The 24559-nt window shown below is 34.5% G+C and overlaps 2 protein-coding genes across 3 annotated transcripts; one reads left to right on the top strand and one right to left on the bottom strand.

Annotated features, from left to right (window-relative positions):
- Positions 1–675: 675 nt before the first annotated feature.
- On the top strand, positions 676–18186 carry LOC125826099 (pentatricopeptide repeat-containing protein At5g10690). Of its 2 annotated transcripts, none has more exons than XM_049505402.1 (12): positions 676–1062; positions 2405–2587; positions 2716–2848; positions 6532–6629; positions 6745–6906; positions 7007–7075; positions 7432–7567; positions 10509–10741; positions 12577–12654; positions 13768–13836; positions 14410–14586; positions 17752–18186. In XM_049505402.1, exons 1-12 carry the CDS (start codon positions 766–768, stop codon positions 18025–18027), a joined length of 1911 nt encoding a protein of 636 aa, XP_049361359.1. In that variant the 5' UTR covers positions 676–765; the 3' UTR covers positions 18028–18186. The 2 variants fall into 2 exon arrangements, with proteins under 2 accessions (XP_049361359.1, XP_049361360.1); XM_049505403.1 differs by having other exon boundaries at positions 2716–2821.
- Positions 18187–19041: 855 nt separating this feature from the next.
- LOC125826111 (uncharacterized) lies at positions 19042–20484 on the bottom strand. Its single transcript, XM_049505415.1, has one exon. The coding sequence runs from the start codon at positions 20441–20443 to the stop codon at positions 19172–19174; it is 1272 nt and encodes a 423-aa protein (XP_049361372.1). The 5' UTR covers positions 20444–20484; the 3' UTR covers positions 19042–19171.
- Positions 20485–24559: the final 4075 nt, after the last annotated feature.

Consider the following 24559-nt stretch of genomic DNA (forward strand, 5'->3'; position numbering starts at 1 on the left):
TAACCAATGGTCTCTATTTCTTGGCATTTGTTTGTGCAATTTGATGGGACCTAAAAAGCATCTAGGCTTTGGATTTTTACTTTTGCGTATACATGAATGACAAAGTACGGTTATTTTGTGGAAATATAATTTAACAAGATTCTGATTCTCAAGTATTTTTGGTGCAAAAGTTTGACGTTTATATTTAATCTAGGGAAAAAGGTTTGAAATATATTTGAACTTTGATCGAAATTGTTATAACAATATCGAACTTTGAAAAAGACCTTTTATCCCCTGCACTATTTAATAGTGTATTTTAAAGACATATATGTGTCCACGTGGACATCATAAATATTGTATCATTATAAATAGTAACGTGTCCACGTGAGCACATATATACCTCACATAAGTTTAATAAAATGATTTACAGTCATACAAACTACCTCACGTAAAATGAGACGAAGGGAGTATATATCTAAAATTAGTTAATCAAGTAGATGAATATTTGTAAGAATGTGAGTAGTTCGAAAACTAAGTTAAATGAAAAGAACGAGTTAACTTTAACATACTATAGAAAATGTACAAAGGGAATAAGCCAAAAGGAAAGAAATAAAAAGTAATGGATATGTAGATGATATAAAATATTGGGAATCCTCCATTTACCCGCCAATTGTCCTTCTCTCTTCCACATTATCCATTAATCCCCAATTCCTTCTAAAACCTCTCACACACCAACCCAACCTCCGATTTCTCCCAGAATTTCAGCCGCCGATCAAATGTGGAGCAATGGTTAGTCTTCCTGTGAACCAAAGTCGTTCAAAGATGCATCAGTTTCAAGCCTTACCTGCTCATATTCATGGAGATATGGTTGTACTGTTTCCTTCCAGAAAATGCTGGCAGCAACAGAAACAACACCATTTTCAGAGACCGGCATTGTCTTCTTCTTCTTCCTCGCCGGTCTCTGGCCGTCAGTCCAGAAGGTATTATTTGGGCAGATTCAAAAGACGCTTCCGTTCTGAACCTAATCTAAAACCACTCACTTCCCGTATTGTTGATCTCACTCGCAGAAGGCAACTCCATCAGGTCTCTCTCGAATTAGAACATAGGGTTATTTTTCCTCAATTTACTGTTTTAATTGAAGAAATGCCTTTAACTTTAAATTAGAGAAAAAATTTATGGAGACTACTTAATATTTGTATTAATTTCAAAACAAGTTGGTCAAAACATTTGCTTCTTTCAAAGAGTGGATATACTGCTAGTCCAAGTACTAAGAAGAAATGCTTTCACAGTAGAAGTACTTCTTAATGCTAGAATTGATAAGACTTATCATTGTTGTGTTGCAGTTCTACCCTGTTTTAAAACTTTGACAAGCAGCCTATAGCACGATAACATCAGCTACTGTTGTTTTCTTCTCCTATGGTTATGCCTAGATTTTGTAGTACATAATCCTAAACTATCTTCTACCACTCCAAACATTTCAATCTTCAAGTGGCAGATTCTCAAGTGCCACTCAGCTGATAATTTGGAGAGTTATGTGCGAGATGTCCCAAGGCATTTTAAAGATTTACCGGACAGATGTCCGTTACATAAAACGTGCATGAAGATCTATCTAAAGTTTGAACTTTTTCCCCATAATCGACTTAGAAGGTTTAGAGCCCACGCTACACTAAGGGAGTTCTAACCTGTCTTTTAAAATGTTGGCAGTCTTAGCATCTTTTTATTACAGAAGCGTATCCAGGATTGCAGGATGATGAGTGCACTATTATGAAAATGTGGATCTAATTGGTTTGACATTTAGGTTCTTATCATTGAAAACAGTTAAAATTTTAAAATTATAGGTCCAAAATTGAAATATTTAATTAATTAAAACGCCAAAAGTACTATCAATAACCACTTAGGGATGTGTTACCCAATTTTAGAAAGAAAAATAAAACAAGATAGATATAAAAGTCAAATTTCTAACCTCACTGAGAGGTTTACCCAATCATCATCGCATTATATGATACTTCGAGTGTGGGTTCACACATTTTTATTTAACAAAAAAATTAAAAATATAACGCTACTATATATGATTTCGGGAGGGGAGATTGGGTTCACATGAACCCGGTGACCCCCTCCTGCATACGCCTCTGTCTTTACCTCAACTTTTTAATCATTAGACTAACAATTCATTGGCACTCGGACTTAAATCTACCTGAAGCATTATCTTGGGTATAAATTATTATCTTTTTGTAGCTTGAATGTTTGATTTCTTTTATGAAGCATAATTAGTGTCTCCTTGCTTTGTATGCACCTTTATGTACTGACAGGTCACCAAGAAAATGTAAAACAATGCCGTAGTACAAAACTAAATTGAACTGTTAATTGACATACTTGATTTTCAAACAACTTGTTTTAACTCTCAAAATTGCTCATTGATCTCTAGATTTTTGTGGAAATTGAGATTGCGAAGAAGCGACATGGACAGTTGAATACCATTGTTATGAATGCAGTGATGCAGGCTTGTGTTCATTGTGCTGATATAGAATCTGCCTTGAGGGTCTTTGATGAAATGTCAGGCCCAGAGGGTTGTGGTGTTGATAATATCACTTATGCTACACTTCTAAAGGTATTTGTAACACGGTGGTTTCCGTATATTTATTTTAAAAGCTGTAGCCTGTGAGTTGGTTATAGCCTGTAATAGTGGAAATTGAAGTATTCAACATATCTATGCATGTTTAATATGTTTCCTGGTAGGGTTTGGGTGATGCCCGAAGAATCGATCAAGCATTTCAATTACTTGAGGCTGTTGAACAAGGTACTGCTGCAGGAAGTCCAAAACTTTCGCCGCCCCTTGTTAGAGGTCTACTGAATTCTCTAATTGAAGCAGGTTAGTTTGTTCTTGGAGTAAATGGAATTTCATTACATGCTTTTATTGTTCTCCGAGATTATATTGCTGGTGAAATATTTGGAGGTTGTAGGAGTAGGACTAACCCCTTATCGATATTGGATATCACTACTTAAAGAAGGATGGTAATTCCACGACATCTGAGCTATAAAATTGTAGCGGATTTGTATTACCATATCATATGTTTCTGAACCAATGCTTTTCTCTTTCTAGTTGATTGTTAGATTTTCCTAACCAAAGGTATCAAGTTCAAATGAGATTGTGATTGGAGTTTTTTTGATAAGTAAGTGAACATATGAATTCTGCTGTCCCAAAAATGCATCGGTCCATAGGTGTGGAACTATGGCAAGTGAAGGTGTTAGGAGATGGGTAAACCTAAAATTACACAGAAGGAAGTGATCTCAAAAGACCTACAAATGCTTGGCATCAATACAAACTTAGCTAAAGATTGAACATGATGGAAGTAAAAGATCCATATAGGTGATAACTACTAGTTGAGGATAGGTTTTAGACTTGTTAGAGAACTTCTAATAATATTATTGTTAGTGAATTTATATATTTTTTAAAAATTATTCTTGATAAAAATTATTATTATTATTTATGTATTTAACTTATTTTTCACTTTTATTTTTTGTTTAGTTTGATGATGATATGACATGAGCTTAAATGAAAAATAGGGATTCATATAGTTGACCCCAACTTGGTTGAAACTGAAGTGTAGTTTTTTTTTTTTTGGATCAGTTAAGTGATTTCATTGATAATATCAAGGTCACTGAGGCGTAGTTGTGGTTGTTATAAGTAAGTCGAACATTTTGTTGAAATATAGAAGCACACAAATTGTGCTGTAGCTTACATCTGGATCCTTACAAAAAGAAATAGATTCTGTATCGAGGAACCTTCCAAAAAAACTTCAGTTCCTATCTAGTCTACATTGAGGGTAAACTTAGGAAATCTTAGAAAGCTACATACATCATAAACATTCTGCATTTTGCACCAAAATTTTCCTCTTCTAAAATATGCGGAAGATTTGGGGTCTTGAAAGTTGGTCTTCTTATCTCTAGTCCCTTGTGCAAATTCATAAATAAGTTCTAGGACATGCCCTTTGACTTCTAGGGCACCTTTTTCCATTTATAGTTTGTCAATGTTAGAATAGGAATAGGTTTACACAATCCTATTAGAATAGGAATAAGTTTGTACAATCCTATTTAGAATAGGAATAGGAATACAAATAGGAATAGGAATAGGAATAGGAAATAGTATCCTACTTGGTAAAGGATTGTATTCTGGTGTCTATAAATAGGATCTCAATTTAATAATGTAAAAAACAACAACAATTCAATAATATTCTTTTCCTATATTTCTTACATGGTATCAGAGCCTCTACGAACTTGGTAGAGAATTAAAGAGCTTCTGCTGCCGGCGGGTGGCACCCATATATGCTGCCCGTCTAGCCAATGATTATGTTAGCAAAAGTTGGGTCACTATGCATCATTCTAGTGACTACTTTCTTATATCTAATTTTTGTAGCGCCGTGCCATCATTCCGGTGACTGCTTTTTCATATTTAATTTGTGTAGCACCGTGCCATCATTCCAGTGACTACTTTTTCATATCTAGTTTGTGTAGCACTGTACCATCATTCCAGTGACTACTTTTTCATATATAATTTGTGTAGCACCGTGCCATCCTTCCGATGACTACCTTTTTTTGCATATCTGATTTGCGTAGCACCGTGCATCTCTCCGGACTACTTTTCATAATTAATTTGTGTAGTACCGTGGATTTTTCCGAACTGTTTCTCATATCTGAGTAGCATAGCATCATGTGTCTTTTCAGTGACTCCTCAGATTTGATTTGCATAGTTCCATTCGTCTTTCCGGTTACTCCTTAAATCTGATTTGCATAGGGTTGTGCCATCATTCCAACCCTACCCGTATAATTGTTCTTTTTCAGCAGGGTCATGCCATCATTCCGACCCTACCCATATTATTTATCTTTTTCAATGGGATCGTTCCATCAATTCGAACTATCCTATATTATTTCTATTTTCTAGTTGGGTTGTGACATCATTCCGACCCTACCCATATAATTTTATTTCTTAGATTGTGACCACTTTTAGCCATCAAATCTAATACTCCAGCATATGAGCATGTTCTGGCTAGTTTTTCGGTGACTTGTTTGATATCGACTCGTCTATTGATTTCAACATGATCCATATACTTTATACTAGATTTTGAGCACTTACAACGACCGCTGCATTGTGAAGAAGTCTATATGGAGCAACCACCTAATTTTGTTGCTCAGGGGGAGTTTAGTAGCTTGTATATTGATTATGTGAGTCACTCTATGGTCTGAAATAGTCTTTGCAAGTTTGGTTTGGGAAGTTCAACACTGTAAATCACTTTGTGTTTTATCGGTATTATGCATCAAATTCAATATTTCATGAGAAAATTAAGCACATTGAGATTGACTGACATTATGCATCAAATCCAGTATTTAATGAGAAGACAAGCACATTGAGATTGACTGTCAATTTTGTGAAGTCGACTGATCAACTTGCAGATATCTCACCAAGCCCCTCATTGGTCCTCGTATTAATTACATATGTAACAAGCTAGGTACATGAATTGTATGCACTAGCTTGAGGGGGAGTGTTATAATAGGAATAGGTTTATACAATCCTATTAGAATAGGAATAGGTTTATACAATCCTATTTAGAATAGGAATAGGAATACAAATAGGAATAGGAATAGGAATAGGAAATAGTATCCTACTTGGTAAAGGATTGTATTCTAGTGTCTATAAATAGGATCTCAATGTAATAATGTAAAAAACAACAACAATTCAATAATATTCTTTTCCTATATTTCTCACAATAGTTTGTCAATGTGGTTATGTCTTCTGTGGATATTGCCCATCTTTGGAAAGAAACTAATTTTTGTGACATTACTTTAGTCACAGACACTTCAATTTTTTTCTTCAGGAGATTTCTTCACATCCTTTCACCTTGTGTAACTCCATCTCTAGCCTGCGTCCCTGTTCTTTGAGAGAATTCTTCTTCCTTCAATTCTCTACTTTCTGCCAACCTATATAAATCCAGTAACCTTGAAGGATGTCATTTTTCTTTTTTGATGATTCCCAAAGGTCTTGTTATTTCATTCCTTCAATTAGCATTCCTGACCTTTTGGCCAAACTGAAATTAGGTCTGTCATTGATTTTTGGAATTGTTTAGCATCTTTACATCATCTATACATAATTGTTTTTGGTGTAAACAATTATGTATAGATGATGTAGATCAAATAATAGAACTGATAGGAAGCTTGTAAATTTTGTTTGGGTCATGGTTGTAATCTTTTTTGATGGTGGCCAGCATTTCCTCAATGCTGAAGAATACTACTTCCCAATTGTAAAAAAAATAAAAATCTGAGATGGTTTTTCTAGCACTAGCCTCGTTGTAGTTTGTGGAAGAAAATAAAACAAGAGGAAAGACTCTTTATCATTCTTTACTTTCTATACTAACTTGTCATTTTTATCTCCCTTCTTTCTTCTTGAATGCTTTCCACACAAATGTCAGGTGGTGCTTTATTATTGGATATAGTTGTTTGTGTCAAGATTTATGTCTTGGCTTACTTAATACCTCCTTTACTTCTGCCTTTCTAGTGCAGGGGATCTACGCCGTGCTAATGGTCTTCTTGCACGATATGGTTTTGTATTTCACGAGGGTGGATATCCATCAGTCTTGGTCTACAACTTACTGATGAAGGTCTTCTGCTTACCCACAAGTTTAACTTCTGGATTTGTTGGATCTCTGCATTTATCATTCTTTATAAAAAAATCATACATCAAATTATTTCTCAGAGTCACTTCCTAAATTTCAGGGGTACATAAACACAGGTTGTCCTGAGGTAGCACTACGTTTGCATGATGAAATACTAAGACATGGACTGAACCTTGACAAGCTCACATATAATACACTAATCCTAGCATGTGTGGAGTCTGGAAAGTTGGATGTTGCAATGCAGTTCTTTGAGGGCATGAAGGTTTCATCTCTGAACTCAAAAGGCCAGTTTAGAGCTCATTATTGCTCAGATGATGTTGCACACATAATTGTAATCTGAAATGTATATTTGACTGGTGCAGGACAGAGCACAAACTGTTGATGATGATGACATTTTACCGGATGCAGTTACCTACACTACGTTGCTGAAGGTGCGTGTGCATGATGCATTTTGTATACAGTTAAAAATCATCTTTTGGAACTCGTACTATGGAAATGAGATAAATAGGTCTCAGATAAAGTGAACAATAGTTGAGAGTCTGAGATGTTGTGCTATTGATCTTAATTCCTCTTTATTCTTATGAAGTTATATATCTTCACGTATACTATCTTTTCCATTAAATTTACAGTGTAGTAATTATTTCACCATATAAGTATATGGTTTTAACGAAAGAGATTCAATTGAAACTTTGCCAGAAACCTGTACAGTCTTTCATTTAATATTGATGAATTAGGCTCTCTACTGTCATTTCTTATTAGTGTTTAGAATTTCTGCTCCTTTTTGCAGGGTTTTGGTCATGCCCAGGATCTTCTTTCAGTTCAAAAGATTGTCATAGAAATGAAATTATCCAACAACGTGCATATTGATCGAGTTGCTTACACTGCAATCATTGATGCCTTCTTGAACTGTGGGACAATAAAAGGTATGCTTTATGCAGATATTTCTAATACTTCTACAACTCAGGGTTATGAAGTCTATTAAAAAAACTCATGTCAAGTCCAAATAATAATTAACATATGGTGGCTATCAATGGTGAAACTGAAGTAACATTTAACACAACATTGTCCATATTGAATCTTAGCATCTACAGATAAGGTTCTAAAAGGCATGGATACTAATTGCTTCCACAAGAAATTTACTATGTATGTCATGTGAATTCTTCTATCTATGTACAAGTATATCAGCTTTCTTTGAGTTTCCTCCACTTACAATTTGATAAACTGATTCAGGTCACAAAGACCAAAATGTTCAGTTTGGAAATCAACTTTATTAGTTAATTTCTAAGTCTTTTGAAACAAAATTTATAGATTTAGAAGTGACATATAAACTTACCGGGGACTATATGCCAATGTTGGGATAAGTGTGACATTTGGTGAACATCCTTCTTAGAAATTCCCTAATTCGCCTGAAATTATTTTTACTAGAGTAGTATGCAATAATATGGACATGAATAAGGCAGAATGGTTACAGAAATTCCATATAACCGACCACAACTTTGTTGGGACTGAGTTGTCGTAGTTTTACAGAAATTATGTACAGAGCACTATTACCACAAGTTTTAGCATTGAGAAACTTTCAAGAACTATTTGAAAAGTTGGTGGTAGAAGAGAAATTTGTTTGACCTTTCGTAGGTCCAGTAAAATAGGATACAGTGCCTATCCCTTAAGTCGCCTTAAATATGCATTTGTTTCTATGACAAGTGAAAAATAACAACATACCCAGTATATTCCCACAAGTGGGGTCTGGGGAGGGTGGGGTGTACACGACCTTACCTCTAATTTGTGGGTTGAGAGGACAAGTGAAAAATAAACAAGACAAAAAATGTAGAAATACAACTGATAAAAGAAAGAAGAGTATCTTTCCTATTTGACTTTTATCAGTTTACCTCCTCCTGTCTCTGCCTTAAGCCCTTACTGGCCAAACATATTCAGTGATCTGTTGAGAGGAGTCCATTATTTGAGTTCAGTGCTTCCCTGGTCTATGTTTAAGTCTTTGAAAGTGGTTTCTCTAAAACATCAGTGCTTGAAAAATGGAACCTTTTCATCATTGTTTTTTCCTATTTGATTTTCTGACAATCAGACCACATTTAAGTTTCAGAGTTTCTAGAAGTCAAAGAGGCTTAGTGGTTTAGAATTCAGATCTGTGTATCCGTCTTGAAAAGTTATCTAGTCAAATAATGAGCTTTCAGTTTAAGAAGCATGGGTTTTAAATAATGTAGCTAAAAGGCTGTTAGTGGGCAGATCAGGGAACATGAAATGGGATCTTAAGAACCTTCACAAGAAAGGTTGGACAAACTCCAATGTTCCATTAAGAATGTTAACTTCATATAACATGTCACTGAAAAATGCAGATAGACAATAGATCTGCTGTTTATTTGGTGATATCAGTAAGCGATTTCACATTTTTAATTCATTCAGTATCGAGAAAAAGAACTGTGCTAAGGTTTTGATAAGTATGAAAAACTTGCTAGAGTGCAGGAAACATTGTTAAGTTTTGTTGGCAAGATTCTTTCTACAATGGTTAACTCTGTGACAAGTCTAAAGCATTTATGACAGTGAGGCTTCTGTCCGCATCAAGGTTGTACTTAGAAGAACAAAACTGTGAGCCCAATTGGAATCTGGGCTGAAATGGAGAGTATCACCTCTCACACAACAATACATCAGACATTTTTCTTGATCTAGTAATAACAACAATATACCAGACATGTACATGGTGCTTGTTGCTAGGCCTCCTGGCTGTCACAGGTCAACCATTACTATATACAGAAGAAAGTATAAGTCTTGACCACAGCTCATTCCATTGGCAGGCTGATATCTGGGGACTGTCCCATATTAATAAGTTAACTGAAGTGTAATTAACACCTTCATAAGAGCGAGGAGAATGTCAGTCCACAGAAGTGCCTTACATAATGGAAAAACTAACAATAGTGGGCAACTCTAGTAATACCTCTCATATTGCAAATAGATGCAGTCCATTACAATCTATCATCATTTATAGTATTGAGTATTGTCCATTTTGAAAGAATTAGTAATTGCTTAGGTATTTCTTGTTATTGGTATTATGGGTTCATGTAAATCAATTTTGGAATATATGCCAAATTCCTTTTTTTTTCTCGCGCAGGAAAGAAAAAACCCATAGGAATCTGGAAAGTATTCCTAAATTCCTATACCTCTAGACTAATGACTTTTTGTCAGCATTAATTGGTTTATGTGTTTAGATTGCTAAACAAATTGAAGCACAAAATTACTCCAGTTGGGCGAATTAATCTCTTAATGAAGTATGTTTTCTGTAGTATGAATATGCAGCATATCCATCTCTTATGAAGTTGAAGATCTCCATTTTTGTGGGGATTCATACGCAATGCAGAAATCAATGTGCACTGTCGTGTTGTTTAATTCTCTTCCAAGTAGCTTATACGGTATTGTTTTTGCTGATAAGGCTTAAATTCCTCCTTGAATGACTGGACCTGCAAGTTGTAAATCCCTTGCTTAATTTATCCGTACTCACTATCCTGAATCTCACTCATGAATATACGTGTTCTCCTTTGTGTCCTGCATTATAGTTATCCATCTTATATTTTCCGATGCATGGATGACTTCAATAAAAGAAAGAAAGTAGATTTTGATAGTTCAAAAGAAAGAAAAAAAGTAGATTTACAGTGCAACTTGATCAATAATCTCGTACCATCAAAATTTGCTTTCGTCATTATAATGTGCAATTTTAACTAATTAAAGAAAAGAGTATGTAAGTTATAACTAATAACTGTGTTGATTATTCTCAAGAAAACACTATACAGCGTTGATGGATTTTCTGCTACCTCCACTGTCACTTTGTATATTGAATATTTGTGCACAATATGATAGGCGCTCTGACTGTGTATGGGGAACTACTAAAGAAAGCTGGAGAAGATTCTAGCTTGAGGCCAAAGCCTCATCTTTTTCTTGCTCTGATGCGCGCTTTTGCTGTTAGAGGAGAGTATGAAATGGTTAAAAAACTGCATGGACGCATGTGGCTGGATTCATCCGGAACAATCACCTCTAAAGTTAATGAAGAGGCTGATCATCTCCTAATGGAGGCAGCATTGAGCAATGGACAGGTACTTTCTGTATACACTTGGTCTTGATCTTGACGTTCTTATACACCAGCTCAAGTAAGTCTGGACAACAATATATGTTCCACTTTCCCTGGAAATCATCTTACTGGACTGTTCTATATGTTCCACTTTTGTGGAAATCATTGACATTGTTCTTGATTTATGAAAGAGGTTGCACTTGGTGCTGTGGACAAAATTACTTTATCAATTGAAAACTAGGCAAAATAAATTGGAGAAATCGAATTTTGTGGAGGTGAAAGGAGGATAATCCCTCCCAGATTTTTCTGCCGGAATCATTGATTTTTGGCCAGAATTGAAGATCCTGCTTTCAATTCCCAGTTTTTCATTAGAGTTTTCCTCCCTTGCTTTCTCCGTCTCAGAGATTGCTTGCAGAGTCCCCCCTTGCACTGCTTCTATTACTGAGTTTCAAGACTTATGGCACCTTAAACGAGCTTTTGACAACACACGTATCTACTGTATTATGGTTAGCTTGGAAACATTGAAGGAAGACCATCATCCAATGGAGTGAAAAGCAGTTAGAAAGTGGCCGCTTCACTGCTTAAAGCAAGGTGAGGCAAGCAAGTAGCGCTTCTAGGGTGTTAGGCAACGCAACTTCAATGAAGCAATCACTTCTTGGACAGAAGCGAGACTCTATCCATGTACAAGCAGATAAGGATATTATGTCACTCGTGACTGGCCGGTTTATGTAGTATCTAGTATTTAGTACTAGGACTACCGCCGTGGTTCAAGCTTCTTTCATCCCTTTGACCTTTGGGTTTCATGTTTAAACAAGTTCTTCGTTATGATAGTGGTAATACCTTCAGTATTGCAACTTTCAAGATTGTCTGAGATAGCAACTAAATAACAGTAATTTATTTCTCTTTTTTCTTTCTGGGCTAAATCAGTTTTAGTAATTTTCTGACCATCGTGTAGGCATTTTCTAACTTAACCCGAGCAAATAATGGATCCTATTAACTGGTTTTCTCTTAATGTCTAAACCTAGACGTTTTCTACTTAACTTGAGCAGATAGTGGATACTATTATCTGGTTATTTCTCTTAATGTCTAAACCCTTTTTGTCATTAAATAATCCATTTTTTCTTTCAAAAATCATGAGTGGTAACAACAAGCAGTTGCTACATGAAGTGTTCGCAGAAGCTCATTTATTTGTTTCGGCATGAATTTATCGTTGTTCTTCCTCTATTATACATTCTGGTTTTTCATTGATTGGCTTTTTGGTTGGTTGCTCAAACTGATATTAAAATACTATTCTTCTTTTTTGATAATGGTAACTTTTAAAATAATATGCTTCTACTTTTTATGCCTTTTGTTTTTTGTTCAATTCTGTGAACTGTCTCATCTAAATGATTTAATCGTTGAAGAATGATCAGTTTATATATTTTCCTTAGGTCTGCAACACGCCTCTTGTGACCTATTTCTTTCCCTTGAATCAAGCACGTGAAAATATTTTTATTGATGGGTTAGCAGTTAGACTTGAATTTAGGACCTCTGTTCGTAACGGTATCAAGTTGGATTGTATGAAGCACTTTATCTAAAAATCTAAACTTGTATATAAATATTTTAGGTTTGCAACACTGTATTTCCACCCATTTGACTTGCAACAACCTTGCATCAATATAATTTACATGTTTTTATGAGATCAGTCAGCTATTCTACTTGTTATATCTTATCTTTAAAGTTTAAATATGTTTCAAAAAGAGCACTTCTCATGTCTTGGATCCACCATATTGTATATAATTTTTTTTAATTATAAATACCTTTGCTAATTTTTTCCCAATGAGTATCTATGCTAATTGTTGCTCAACTGTCCTTTTTCAGTTGGATTTGGCCCTACAATACATGAAAGGCAATGTTGAGAAATGGAAGCAAATACCATGGGCTAGTCGGGGTGGAATGGTAAGCCTTAGTCTCTAATAATTTCATTTATTTGAGTTTCAATAATACAATTACTTTGCTCCTTTTTTCTTGATAACCCAATTTACTTGGCTCCTTTATGATATACTAGATTTGATTTGTGCTTAAGCTTACGTTTTTCAACTTCATGAGGCACATGTAGTGCCAACCTTTCCAAACTAAGGGCTCTAGAAATGGCACTGGGATTTATCCAAGCAATCATATCTATATAGTGGTAGATGGTATTGTACATGTCATCCTTGACAGCTCTCCACATAAAAAAGAAACTTAGAGTTAAAAAAATCACAGTAAATCTGTCTGGAGCTGTAACTTTGTTCCCTTGGAATCTTTTTGGCTGTCATCTCTAACAAACCTATGTTGGGGCCAGTATGAAACTGGGGTTTCCAGCAACCTGTGAGAAGTGACCACTGTGCAACAAGTACGCCACCCCTCTTCCCTGGACCCACATCTTGAAACAGGGGAGCGAAATATAACATATGGAGAGGTTCATGAAGTCCACGTAGAATTGAGGCAAGATCATAAACAACTATCCTGATACATTGATTGAGAGGACTAAGATTCTACGACTTCCAAGTTCTTCTCTGCCTCATAAGAGAAGCTGAGATACGTCGAAGTGCTAGATACACAATACTTTCTCATTCAAGCTGTAGTTTCTAATGCTTTCAGGTAGTTTAGGATTAAAAGCTTTTATATTTTAAACACATTAGTTTGCCAATATTGAAGGATCTTTGTCATATTTTTTTGAGCGATTAATTCTCCTGTCATTCCTTGGTATAGAGATTTGTCAATTGAATCAGAGATGGGTTCTTTTTTTCTTTCTAATCTTTAGATCTTATGCAGTATCTTAGAATCCATAAGATATATTCACATAAACTAGGGTAAGAGTGTGTAGATTTCAAGCAAACCAGGCAACCAGAAGCTTAGAGACATCAAATAGCTTCTTTTTTTTTGTTGTTCCTTTTCTCCCTTTAGTTTCAGGTGTTCCTTCTGTTTGATGTTTCACATGGTACTTGTTTTGATCCTTGGACTTCCTATTGATATCTGTTTCATATCTTTCATGCCACCTACCTATATTACAGTTTAATACTATTGCAGGTTGCTCTGCGAATTGAAGCATTACTTGGTTGCAGTGTTTCTATATTTAGTCCTTGCATACTACCACAGGTACACAATCCCATTTTGCACTCTCAGAACCATTGATGTCAACTAATTCCTTTGTTTGCCAGGCAAGCACTGTATTTCTACTTATGGTAGAGATGAGCTTTCATTACATCTTCTGTTTCAAATACTCATCACTATGGTATTTGTAATATTTGCTTTTCTGCTCTGAGACTGAGTTTGTGTGGAGAATTAGGTAAGTGCAGTAGAAGCTGAGTTTGTGCCATAGATTGCTCTAAAAATAATAGAAGTTGACCATGTTCAGTCTGATCGTAGTGTTGTTTGGTATTATTTGGTTTATATGTATATTAACTACTGGTTACTTATATTTCACTATTTTTGCTGTCAATATTTCTCTTTTCTTAGTATTTTCACTAGAGCTTCTTTCACCTTGTATTTTTTGAACCTGTTTTGAAATATTTTTCTTGAGGGGAGGGTCTATCAGAAACAGCCTCACAAGGTATGGGTAAAGTCTACGGACACTCTGCCTTCCCTAGACCTCACTTGTGAGATCACGTTTGAGTATGTTGTTGTAATATGAACTATTGATAGGACAATTTCGTCTTTTTCCTGCTACAGGTGTCAGTACGTGATACTATTGAGCATATCATGGTTCCATTTACTGAAGCACAGCCTCTGCAAGCTACCCTGAAACTAAAGCAAGTCGTCATGCGTTTCTTCAAGGATTCGACTGTTCCAGTCATAGATGATTGGGGAAGTTGTGTTGGAATACTGCATTGTGAAGACTGCAATGAGGTACTTTATCTTCGATCTCTATGATCTATTTGGCTATCTTTATTAACTGCATGACTCTATCCTCTAGTTTGTCTCGGTGTGCTTCTGAAACATTATACACTCTTCTACCGCTACAACTCTACCTTCGTAATATCTTTATCATTTGGTTGCATTGACATTGTATGTTTGAGGTGTTGTAGAGATTATTTATCTATTAGCAGCTTGCTTGTGAATTTTATCCCTGATGTGGCAATCTGATTACTACCATGTTCATGCCAGATAATAAGATTATATATCCTTAAGAACATAGAGTTTTTAGTGATGAGTGATTGAATTAGCTGTGGGCAGGGATTGAATTAGCTGAAAAGGGGTTTATGTAAATGTTAGAGTGGGTAAAAGTCCCACATTGGTTGGGGAATGAACTGGTGGTCTCCTTATATGGACTTGGGCAATCCTCCCCTCATGAGCTAGCTTTTGGGGTTGAGTTAGGCCCAGGTGCCATATCTTTACATGGTATCAGAGCCAGGTCCATCCCTATTTGGACTCCTGGTCCACGTTCCAATCGGGTCTGGGCGTGAAGGAGGGTGTTAGAGTGGGTAAAGTCCCACATTGGTTGGGGAATGGATGTGTGGTCTCTTTATATGGACTTGGGCAATCCTCCCCTCATGAGCTAGCTTTTGGGGTTGAGTTAGGCCCAGGTGCCATATCTTTACAGTAAATAAGAAAATTTTGGGATTTTAAAAATATGTGTCATTAGTACTCTAATTAAAAAAGAGTCCCTCCTACCCAATTTTTAAAACTTTAGTTTTAGACTCTGAAATAAAAGCAGCTTCAAAAGGCTCTTTTAATTCAATGCCCCTACTATGTCTCAATTAGCAAGTCATAGGACATTTTTTCAAGATGGTGCACGGTTCCCAGTTACTGCTTAAGTGACTCCTTCCTAAACGACTTCATCCAGTCAATGACATCCTTGCAGACTGACGAGAGCCTTTCTCTGGATACTAATAGAACACAAGCCAAGGAATTGTCATTTTTCTAACCCAAGGAACTAAGCAGGAAAGCAGAAGCACCTCTATTTAATTCTGCATTGTTCATCCTTACATTTTCTCCAACTTCAACGGAGAGGAAATTATGGTCAGTCCTGACAGATGAAGTCAACCTACTTGAAAATGACTGGTTGATCTTATCCAGACAGTTTGAAAAAAATAGAAGTAACTAAGGTGGGAAGTATTGGTCTTCATTTCAAGCAATTATCAATCTACCTCACATAGAGATGGAGTTAATATCTCAAAAGGTCATTGAACTATGAGAATTTAACTAACAAAGTCATTAAACTTTATTTTGTATCAATAAAATCACTTAACTTAACACTTTTATCTTTAAAAATCACTCAAGTACATTTATCTTTAAAATCAAATTGACATGGCAAAATAAATTATTTTATACCATATAAAAACGAGTTCCCACATTATTTTTTATTTTACAATTTTATTTTACTTCTTGAAAAAACTGAATCTGCACCATTTCCAGGCACCTTCTCCCATTGAATGTAATTTCTATTACATTTTGAATAATTTTAAATTTTTTCAAACAATTCCCATTTTCTCAAAATATATATTTTTTACACAGAAAGAAAGTGTGAACCTCTAGTGGACTCACCGAACTAGAACAATCCACAGAGGATTAACGAATCTAAAATTCACCACTTTTTACATTATTTTTTATTTTGCAACATTTTCTTTTTTTCAAAAAAAGGTCAAAATCCGCACCATTTTTAGTTTGTTTTTTTAAATTTTGTTTATTCGTGGAGTCTATGATTATATGAAATAAAAAATAATTTATTTTATTATGTCAAATTTATTTTTAATGATTAATGTAGTTGAGTGATTTTTGAAGATAAAGGTGTTAAGTTGAGTGATTTTATTGAAACAAAACAAAGTTCAATGACTTTGCTAGTTAAATTCTCATACTTCAATGACCTTTTGAGATATTAACTCAGAGATGGAGTTACCTGCTTCTACATGACATCAAACTCCAGAAGACTAGTATATGAGAGAGTTCAATAGTGGATCAGACGATGAAAGCTGCTTAAGATTGTGACATATTAGAATAGATATCTACTGCTCAATGCACAGGTTCAAAGAGTGCAGCTAGTTCAATGTGAAGAAGATATGCAGAAACATCATTAATGTGTGGGCCATAGTTAAGATTTGAATCTGAAGAAAAATAGCAACTAAGGTAGTGTTGTGAATGTCAACAGGATTGTCTTCTGGAAAGAGATATAGATTGGACAAGAGAGTTTAATGAGTACGTATCCAGAACGTTTCTCCCTCTCTACCAATTCAGATGCAACAGTTGCTGACATGAGGTCCCCCTAAGGTTGGAACATCTCTTGTAAAAGACACGTGAATGACTGGGAAGTGGAGAGAGTGGCAGAGCTTTTGCAAAACTGAAGTGGGTTTGCAGGTGTTTCCCAGAACCTGATACTATAAAGCGGAAGCATGACAGTGATGGTAAATTCACTATTAACAGGCTGTATAGGAAGGAACTGAAGGTGCAGCCAGGCTACAAATCAGGCCCCTGGAAACAGGTCTGGAAAAAGCCTGGCCCCAAACAAGGTAACATGTTTTACGTGGTTGGTAGGGAGGAGAGCTTGCATCACTCCGTGAAGGTTATAAAGGAGAGGATTCCGTATAGCATCTAGGTGTTTACTGTGCAATGAAGCTGAGAAAACTAACAAGAGTGTTGCAAAGCCACTTCACAAATTTGGGCTTTATTTCTAATCTCTCTGACACCAGGTAGAAGATAAATGACCAATGACCATCCACCTCTGGCCAATGACCATCAGATTACTAAGAGTTAAATATAAAGACAGCAATCCTAGAGCAAAGACACTGCTATGTGGTTGGCATTTTCTCAGTTCCACGCCTTTGTTTAACTTCAGACTGCATGGACTATTTCTCATCCTTCATTCTGTTTGCTGTTCATGTGAAATTGATCTGAACTTGTTGTCTCAGAAAAATTGCCCGAGTTCATTGTGAAATGTAAAAGAAAAATAAAAACAGAAGCTAATATTCTAAATTCCTGTGTCCATTGCTTTATTGAGTAGTTAATTTGGTTGTCTGCTCAGAGATGACACACTTGGGTTGCGGAGTTCTTCTAATGTTTTTATGCCTATTGTTGCAGCTGGATGCGCCACTTTCAGCCATGATGAGAAGTCCACCTCCTTCTGTGACAACCTCAACATCCATTGGTCGTGTTATTGATCTAATGCTAGAGAAGAAGTACAAAATGGTTATCGTCGCAAAATACGAAAATGTGCGCGGAATGTTTTACAGCTCCAGTGTAAAGGCTGTCGGAGTTTTTACGTCTGAACAGCTATATAAGCTTGCTCCAACTTCATCAGAGCTAAGCGTTCAATATTCTTCTGCCTGTAGAGAACCTATTGAAATTTGTAGATAGTATACCTTGAGAAGGAAATTTGCATGAACTTATTCTTTTTCCACTGTAGAGTAGGCTATCATTTCTTTGGGCTGCTGAGTTTTTCGTGTGTCACTTATCGCGTGCTAGATTGCAATACTATTGACTATGAATGGTTTGAGTATCTGTTCAACTTTTTATGATGTTGGTGCAGGGTCTGACAGAAATATTCACAGTATATGGAAATTTTGGAGTTGTTGAGACAACTAAAAAACTAAATGTGTTCCGTCTGTGGGTATGGATGAGCTTTGACTGTACCAGCATTTATGGAAAACAGGTTCCTCATCGTGCTTTTTAAAATGAGATGATCCCTAAATTCAATATGTTATCAGAACAGCCATCAAAGTATATAAATTTGAAAATTAAAAACACTACAAAGAAGTTGAAAATTCAACTTATGTATTTATCACCCTTCTATTTCTTTTTTTGTTCTTTTCATGCACGTTTATGTATTTCTCAATAGTATATATTAATGAAAAACCACTTGTGATGACAGTTTTGCTTATGTATTTACCGCTGGTCGAATTATAAGCCTAATTGCTAGAACTTCCACTTCAATATCTTGTTCAAATTTCTTCCAGTTCACATCCTGATATTCAATGTATCACCAAGATCAGAAAATTTCTTCAAAGAGCCTACAACAGGTATTGTAAATGGATTTCAACATATGTTTCTGATTTTTCAAGTTATTAGTTCCACTTATTATGAGCATGTTACCTATAGTTTCTAAAGTGTCTATTGAATAATAAAAATCTGCGGGCTGCTGCGGTTACTCATGTTATATTGTGTCTGTTGTAAATAAAAGAGCTCATGCCATAAATTGCTAATGAAGAAATACATGTATCAGTCAATGATGTGTTAGTAGGCAAGGTTTTCTCTGCCTTCCAAGACATTGCATAACAAATTTGTCTCTTGCTGCCCTATTTTGTGATAATCATGTATATAGATGGTGTTAAACTTAGAAAACTAGCATAGAAAATAATTATTGCTCACTATTTCACATCATGTATGAAAAATAATTACAACTCCAACTTAAAGACTTCAATGCAGTACAGTATTGCTTTTGGAAAACTATAACAAGCATACAACAAGGGACGATTCACAAACTAAAACAATAGATGAGAACTCATTTGTGGTCTTGCCGGGAGATGACAGTTTCAAAAGCACCAGCCAGTGCTCTCACTTTGTTCTTCCTTTGCTCCCTAAGTTTGCTTGCAGTCTCTTCAATTACATTATTTGAAACCACAGATTCAATATACTTACCTTGCACCACATGATGTAGAGATTTTGATGATGCAACATTCGTATTTTTCACTGGTTCTGCTTCTGTACTTTCTTCTACACCGACTTCAACTTGATTGGGACTGAGATTTTCAGTTTCTTCTACCATGGGAGGTTCTTTCTCTTGGTTTGTTTCTTCATCCTCCTCTTTCGATTCTTGATTCTCCTCTGTTGCATTTATAATGGTTTCTTCTTTTTCCTTATCTGATGAATCAGGTTCGCTAGGCTCATTGTTGATTTCTTCTGTTTCTTCAATTTTGATTTCTGGATTTTCCACTAGTGTGGCTGATTCATCTGGAGCGTTGATGTCCTCCAATTCAGCACTGTTTACATTTTCATTACTAAGCTCTTCAATATGATCCTCTGTGGCTGAATCATTTTCATTTTCATTCTCATTCTCATTCTCATGCTCTCCTCCATCAGAATCAGCAATCATTTCATTGTCACTTATGGTCATTTCCTTTTCAGTTTCGTGAGTTGTTAGTTCTTGATGATCCTCTGGCTCTGACTGTTCACCCTCATGAGAAATGACATTCTGAGCTATATCTGGAGAATTTGCTGTTACTGATGCTTTTGTAGTTGAACCACTAGCACTATCATGCTTCCTGGTTGTGGTTGTGGTTGTGGTCGTCTTCTTTTTGGTCACTGGCCTAGAATTCAGGCCAGCACCGCGTTGTTTGCCAATGGCATCCCTACTAGTAGTAGTTTTTGATAATCTATCCAAAAGGGGTTTCTGAGAAGTGGAAGTCTTGGTTGATAAAGAAGACGATGAGCAAGGAATTCTCTCCTTAGGACTAGGGGAAATTCTGGTTTTTGGTGAGGAAGAATGCAGGGGAGGCTTATTATCGAATGATCTTCTTCGAGCTAGATTAGAAGTTTTGGTACTGTGAGTGTTGTGCAGGTCACTTGAAGATGCAGACTTCTTAGCTTGAGTAATTGTTGGTTTGAGGTAGCTAGGAACATTCTTGTTTAAAGAACTAGTTGTTGATGTTGGATCAACTTGTTTTCTAACAGGTGATGTTTTTGATGTGTTTGTTATACTTCTTTGGTGATGTATTGGTGATGTTCCTCTCTTCTCCTTCCCTGCAGGAGCTGTCTCTCTTGCTCTTGTTGCCATTCTTTTTGCCTTCGTCTAGAATTGATTTTATATCTGCAAAACAAAAGAGATGTAACGTTTATTCAATAATAATGTTGGGAGTCGCCACCCTCAAATGGGCCCTGCAGAGCGGGATCCAGATTTAGTCGGAGTTCCAATGTGAACACTGGGTGGGAAATTAAGAAATAAACTTTTATTCAATAACGATATATAAAATATTTAGTCGATCAAGTGACCTAGAAGATAATATGTTGAATACATGCACAGCTGCTTAAACTTATTGAGGATTTTCCCTTGGACATATGAACTCTTGGGCGGACCTATCTTATTAGGGTGCATGTGCACTTAACCTTTGAAAAACTATCATGTCTACTGGATTGGTGTAGGAGCCTTCAAAACATGTCTACTGGATTGGGGAATCTGGCCGTCAAGCCCTTTAGGCACTTTTGGACCGACTCAAATCTTGAGTCTCCTTCTGTCTGAACTAAGGTTTATATCTATCGAACACTTCAATCGTATCTAATAGACAATCTTACACAAGTCTTAGGATTAGCTTAGGTAAATGCTTCTTTTTCATTTATTTATTTTGTCCCCAATTCATGTAAAATGGTTACTTTTACGAATCTTCTATAATTATTAACCAAAGCTTTAAAAAAAGAAAGAAAGAGGGAATGCAATATTCAACTACTAATATATGTATTAGGAAACCTGTAACTTGTTGTGGCAGGTCTCTGTTTTTGTGGAAATAGAATACAAGTTGTTACCTTCTCAAAAAAAAAAACTACTACTTTGAAAATATATATATTTACTTGTGCACATCCACTACTAATTTATAAGTGGGAATAAGCACACACGTCTCGATCGACATGTTTGCTTCCCGGAAATATCCACTAAGTTTGAGAATAATTTAGTCATTTTAAGTATATGATGGCTGTTTGCAAATTAGATTTTCAAAATATCACATGTGCCACATATATTATTTAAAAAGTACATTTAAAATATTATAAAAATAAATGACAGTAAAATTATAAAATTAAAATATATAAAATAATATATATTGGGCCGAACTTGTCCAAGCTTTTGTATCTAGTTACAAATATAAGTATTAATTGCAACAAGCAGAAAATACACTTTAATAATTGATGACAAAAAGATCTCTTTTACCTTCTCAGCCACATCTTCAAAATGGAAAAGTGCATCTTTTTCTTTCTTTCTTTCATGCACTTTAAATCTTAAAAAAAGACTTATCATAATTCTAACCTTCTCAATTCATTTTTCCTATCCTATACGAATAACACTAAAACATATTCAATGTAATAGTACTAGTGGTTCTATTTTTATAAGATAAAGAAACCATTTTTGATAGACAACATTTCTAATAGACCATTGGTTAAATCAATTCCCCTTTATTTATCTATTGTCTACTGATCCGCCATCCCCATATAAACCTATCTACCCCATCCAAAAAAGAAGAAAAAGACATTTAAAAAAATAGTAACCAACAATATTTTTGAATGCTTTAAGAAAAGTTGTATGAATTAAACAATGTAAAAGATGCTTCAATTGGTTATTCATTTAGAAAGAAATATCATAAAATTCATGAAATTAAACAAGGAGAAAAACACACCTTTTTGGATGAAATGAGATTATGAAAAGCCTTTATCATAGTTTTTTTTTTTCTTTTTAATTGTTAGGGAAAAACAAACTCAGGTAAATGGGAGTAAACGAGCTTAAACAAGGAAGAAAATGAAAGAAAGGAAGGAGAAAAAGAGTTGATTACAAAGGGAAAAAATATTTACGCATTTTTTGAAGTTTGGTTGTTATATTTCGTGCGTAAATTATGGACAACCTAAAATTGTCTAAAACAATCCATAAACTATTTACCTAAATCGTCAAGCACAATTGCTAATTTTTACCCTCTAAAGACACAATAAGTGTTATAAAATACTATGGTGTGGATGTGCACTACATCAAGAAATTACTCTCACAGATTATCTACATTACTTCCCTTCATTATGAAGATAATCTCCAACTTTATACCATTATTTTTGTAACCTTACACCTCCATAATCTCCTCCATTATATTGTTGATTAATGTCAAGTTTATAACTAACCTTTTGTATGTCTCTATATTACATTATAAATAGAGGCATAATAAGAGTTCATATTGTACACACTTGAAAGAATAAGAAAAGCTCTCATGCATCTCTTGTCTCACTATTTCTATTGCTTTCATCTTCTATATTTCTTGTCTTTTTTTTTTGCTTTAGTTTTATCATAGTAAAATAATTAGAACTTTATTACCTTCTTTTTTAAGTTTTTGAGCATACAGTTTAACTTTTGATCATTTATATATACTTCTGTTATTCATAATATATGTTATTACAATATATTTTTTGAGTTTTTGGTCAAAAACATCCTTAAACTATACCCAAATTTAAACTACATTCTTAAAATATCTTTTTTTTTGGCAAAAAACATCCTCTAAGTATTTAAAAGTTAATAATTTTCATCCTTCTATTAGATATTGTCAAAAAACCAGGGGATCTTACAAAAACATGAGTAGTACACGTGACTATCAACAAAAAAAATTTCTGCATAATTTCATTACCCGCTATAAGAAGTTCCTGAAAAAAATATTAAAAATCTTACGCGCCATTGCTTACTGAAATAAAAATGTTTGGAAGGTACGAGGAGACATGATTTGCTCTTTTTTTCATTTAGTAACGGAAAGAAGCTGGAGCTTAATTATCTTTACCGTTTTCAAACTGTATTTAGATCAAGAAATTTTTGGGTCAATCTGATATTGAAGTGATTAAAATATTGATTATGTCTCGCATTTGAGTTTCATTCTACATTATTAGAAACGGAAGTTTCCAACAAACGCCGCTTCTAGCATATTCAATTGAGAAGAAACATATTTCAACTAATAATATTTTTAATACCAAATTACATGAAAATAAATGAAAAAGAACTGTCAAATTAAAAGATTTTGCATAATGCTAAACTCAATTACTGAAAAAGTTCATGATAGTATTTTTGGCGTGTCTAAGAATAATAATTATGAAGGGATGACTTGATTTTTGTGGGATCTGTTACTTTTCTGATAAATTTAAGTAGAAGGATGAAAATTGTTCACTTTCAAATACTTGAAAGATGTTTTCTGCTAAAAATGATACTTTAAAGATGTAGTTAAAATTTGAGTATGGTTTAAGGATGATTTTAGCCAAAAACTCATATATTTTCAATTAGGAAATGTATTATCATTATTGAACATGTTTTAAAATAGAGTTGCACATACTCCCTATGTCCCTAATTACTTGTCCACTTTGTATTGACACACCTATTTAGAAAACAATAATTGACATAGTAAGTTTACCATTTTATCTCTATTAATTATGAAGTTGATGAATTGAAAACTTAGGATTTTCAAGAAGTTTTACATTTTTCAAAGTAATTAATTGAGGATATAATATAATAAAAAAATTTGTCCTTTCTTGATTTGTCAAATTGAACAAGTCAATAGAGACAACTAAAAAATAAAAAGTAGACAAGTAATTAGGAACATTCATTGAATCCATTTAGTCAGACCACTCATGTGCATGTATTTATTGTGTATTTGGTTGACAGCCTAAATAATATTACTACTCCCTTTGTCCAATATTATTTGTTTACTTGTGAATTTATATACTTTTTTAAGAAAGTATAAATAGAGGTATAATTTTATTATATCATCTTTTAAATATAATAAATACAATGTCTTAAAAAATGTAATAGAGAAATGACTATAATTAGTGATAAGAATAAATTAGGAATTAAGTGTAAAATTACCCATTAATTTCATAAAATAGATAAATATTATTAGAAATCACAAAATAATATAGTATACAACTACTATTGAACGAAGGAAATAATAATTACTACATAACTAATACAACCTTTGATTAGCGACATTATTTAATATTTGCATTAACTTAATGTATGTACTATTTTATACCCTCCGCTCCCTTTTAATTGTCATGAATAGTTTTTTAAAAGTCAATTTAAATAATTTTTAAAATTAAATTAGATTACTATATTTTAAACAAAAAAATTTAGATATTCAAAAACTAAATAAAAGTACAACAAATTGTTTAT

Source organism: Solanum verrucosum, unplaced genomic scaffold, assembly GCF_900185275.1.
Source record: "Solanum verrucosum unplaced genomic scaffold, falcon-dt-bn FXZP01000060.1, whole genome shotgun sequence".
In the NCBI taxonomy this organism is placed as follows: Eukaryota; Viridiplantae; Streptophyta; class Magnoliopsida; order Solanales; family Solanaceae; genus Solanum; species Solanum verrucosum.

What these genes read in the sequence shown, in the direction of transcription:
- LOC125826099 (XM_049505402.1), top strand. Translation starts at nt 766, where the DNA reads ATGGTTAGTCTTCCTGTGAACCAAAGTCGTTCAAAGATGCATCAGTTT. An exon ending in TCTACAACTTACTGATGAAG is followed by an intron (nt 6,630 to 6,744) that starts GTCTTCTGCTTA and finishes CCTAAATTTCAG; the next exon opens with GGGTACATAAACACAGGTTG. An exon ending in CCTACACTACGTTGCTGAAG is followed by an intron (nt 7,076 to 7,431) that starts GTGCGTGTGCAT and finishes TCCTTTTTGCAG; the next exon opens with GGTTTTGGTCATGCCCAGGA.
- LOC125826111 (XM_049505415.1), bottom strand. Translation starts at nt 20,443, where the DNA reads ATGGCAACAAGAGCAAGAGAGACAGCTCCTGCAGGGAAGGAGAAGAGA.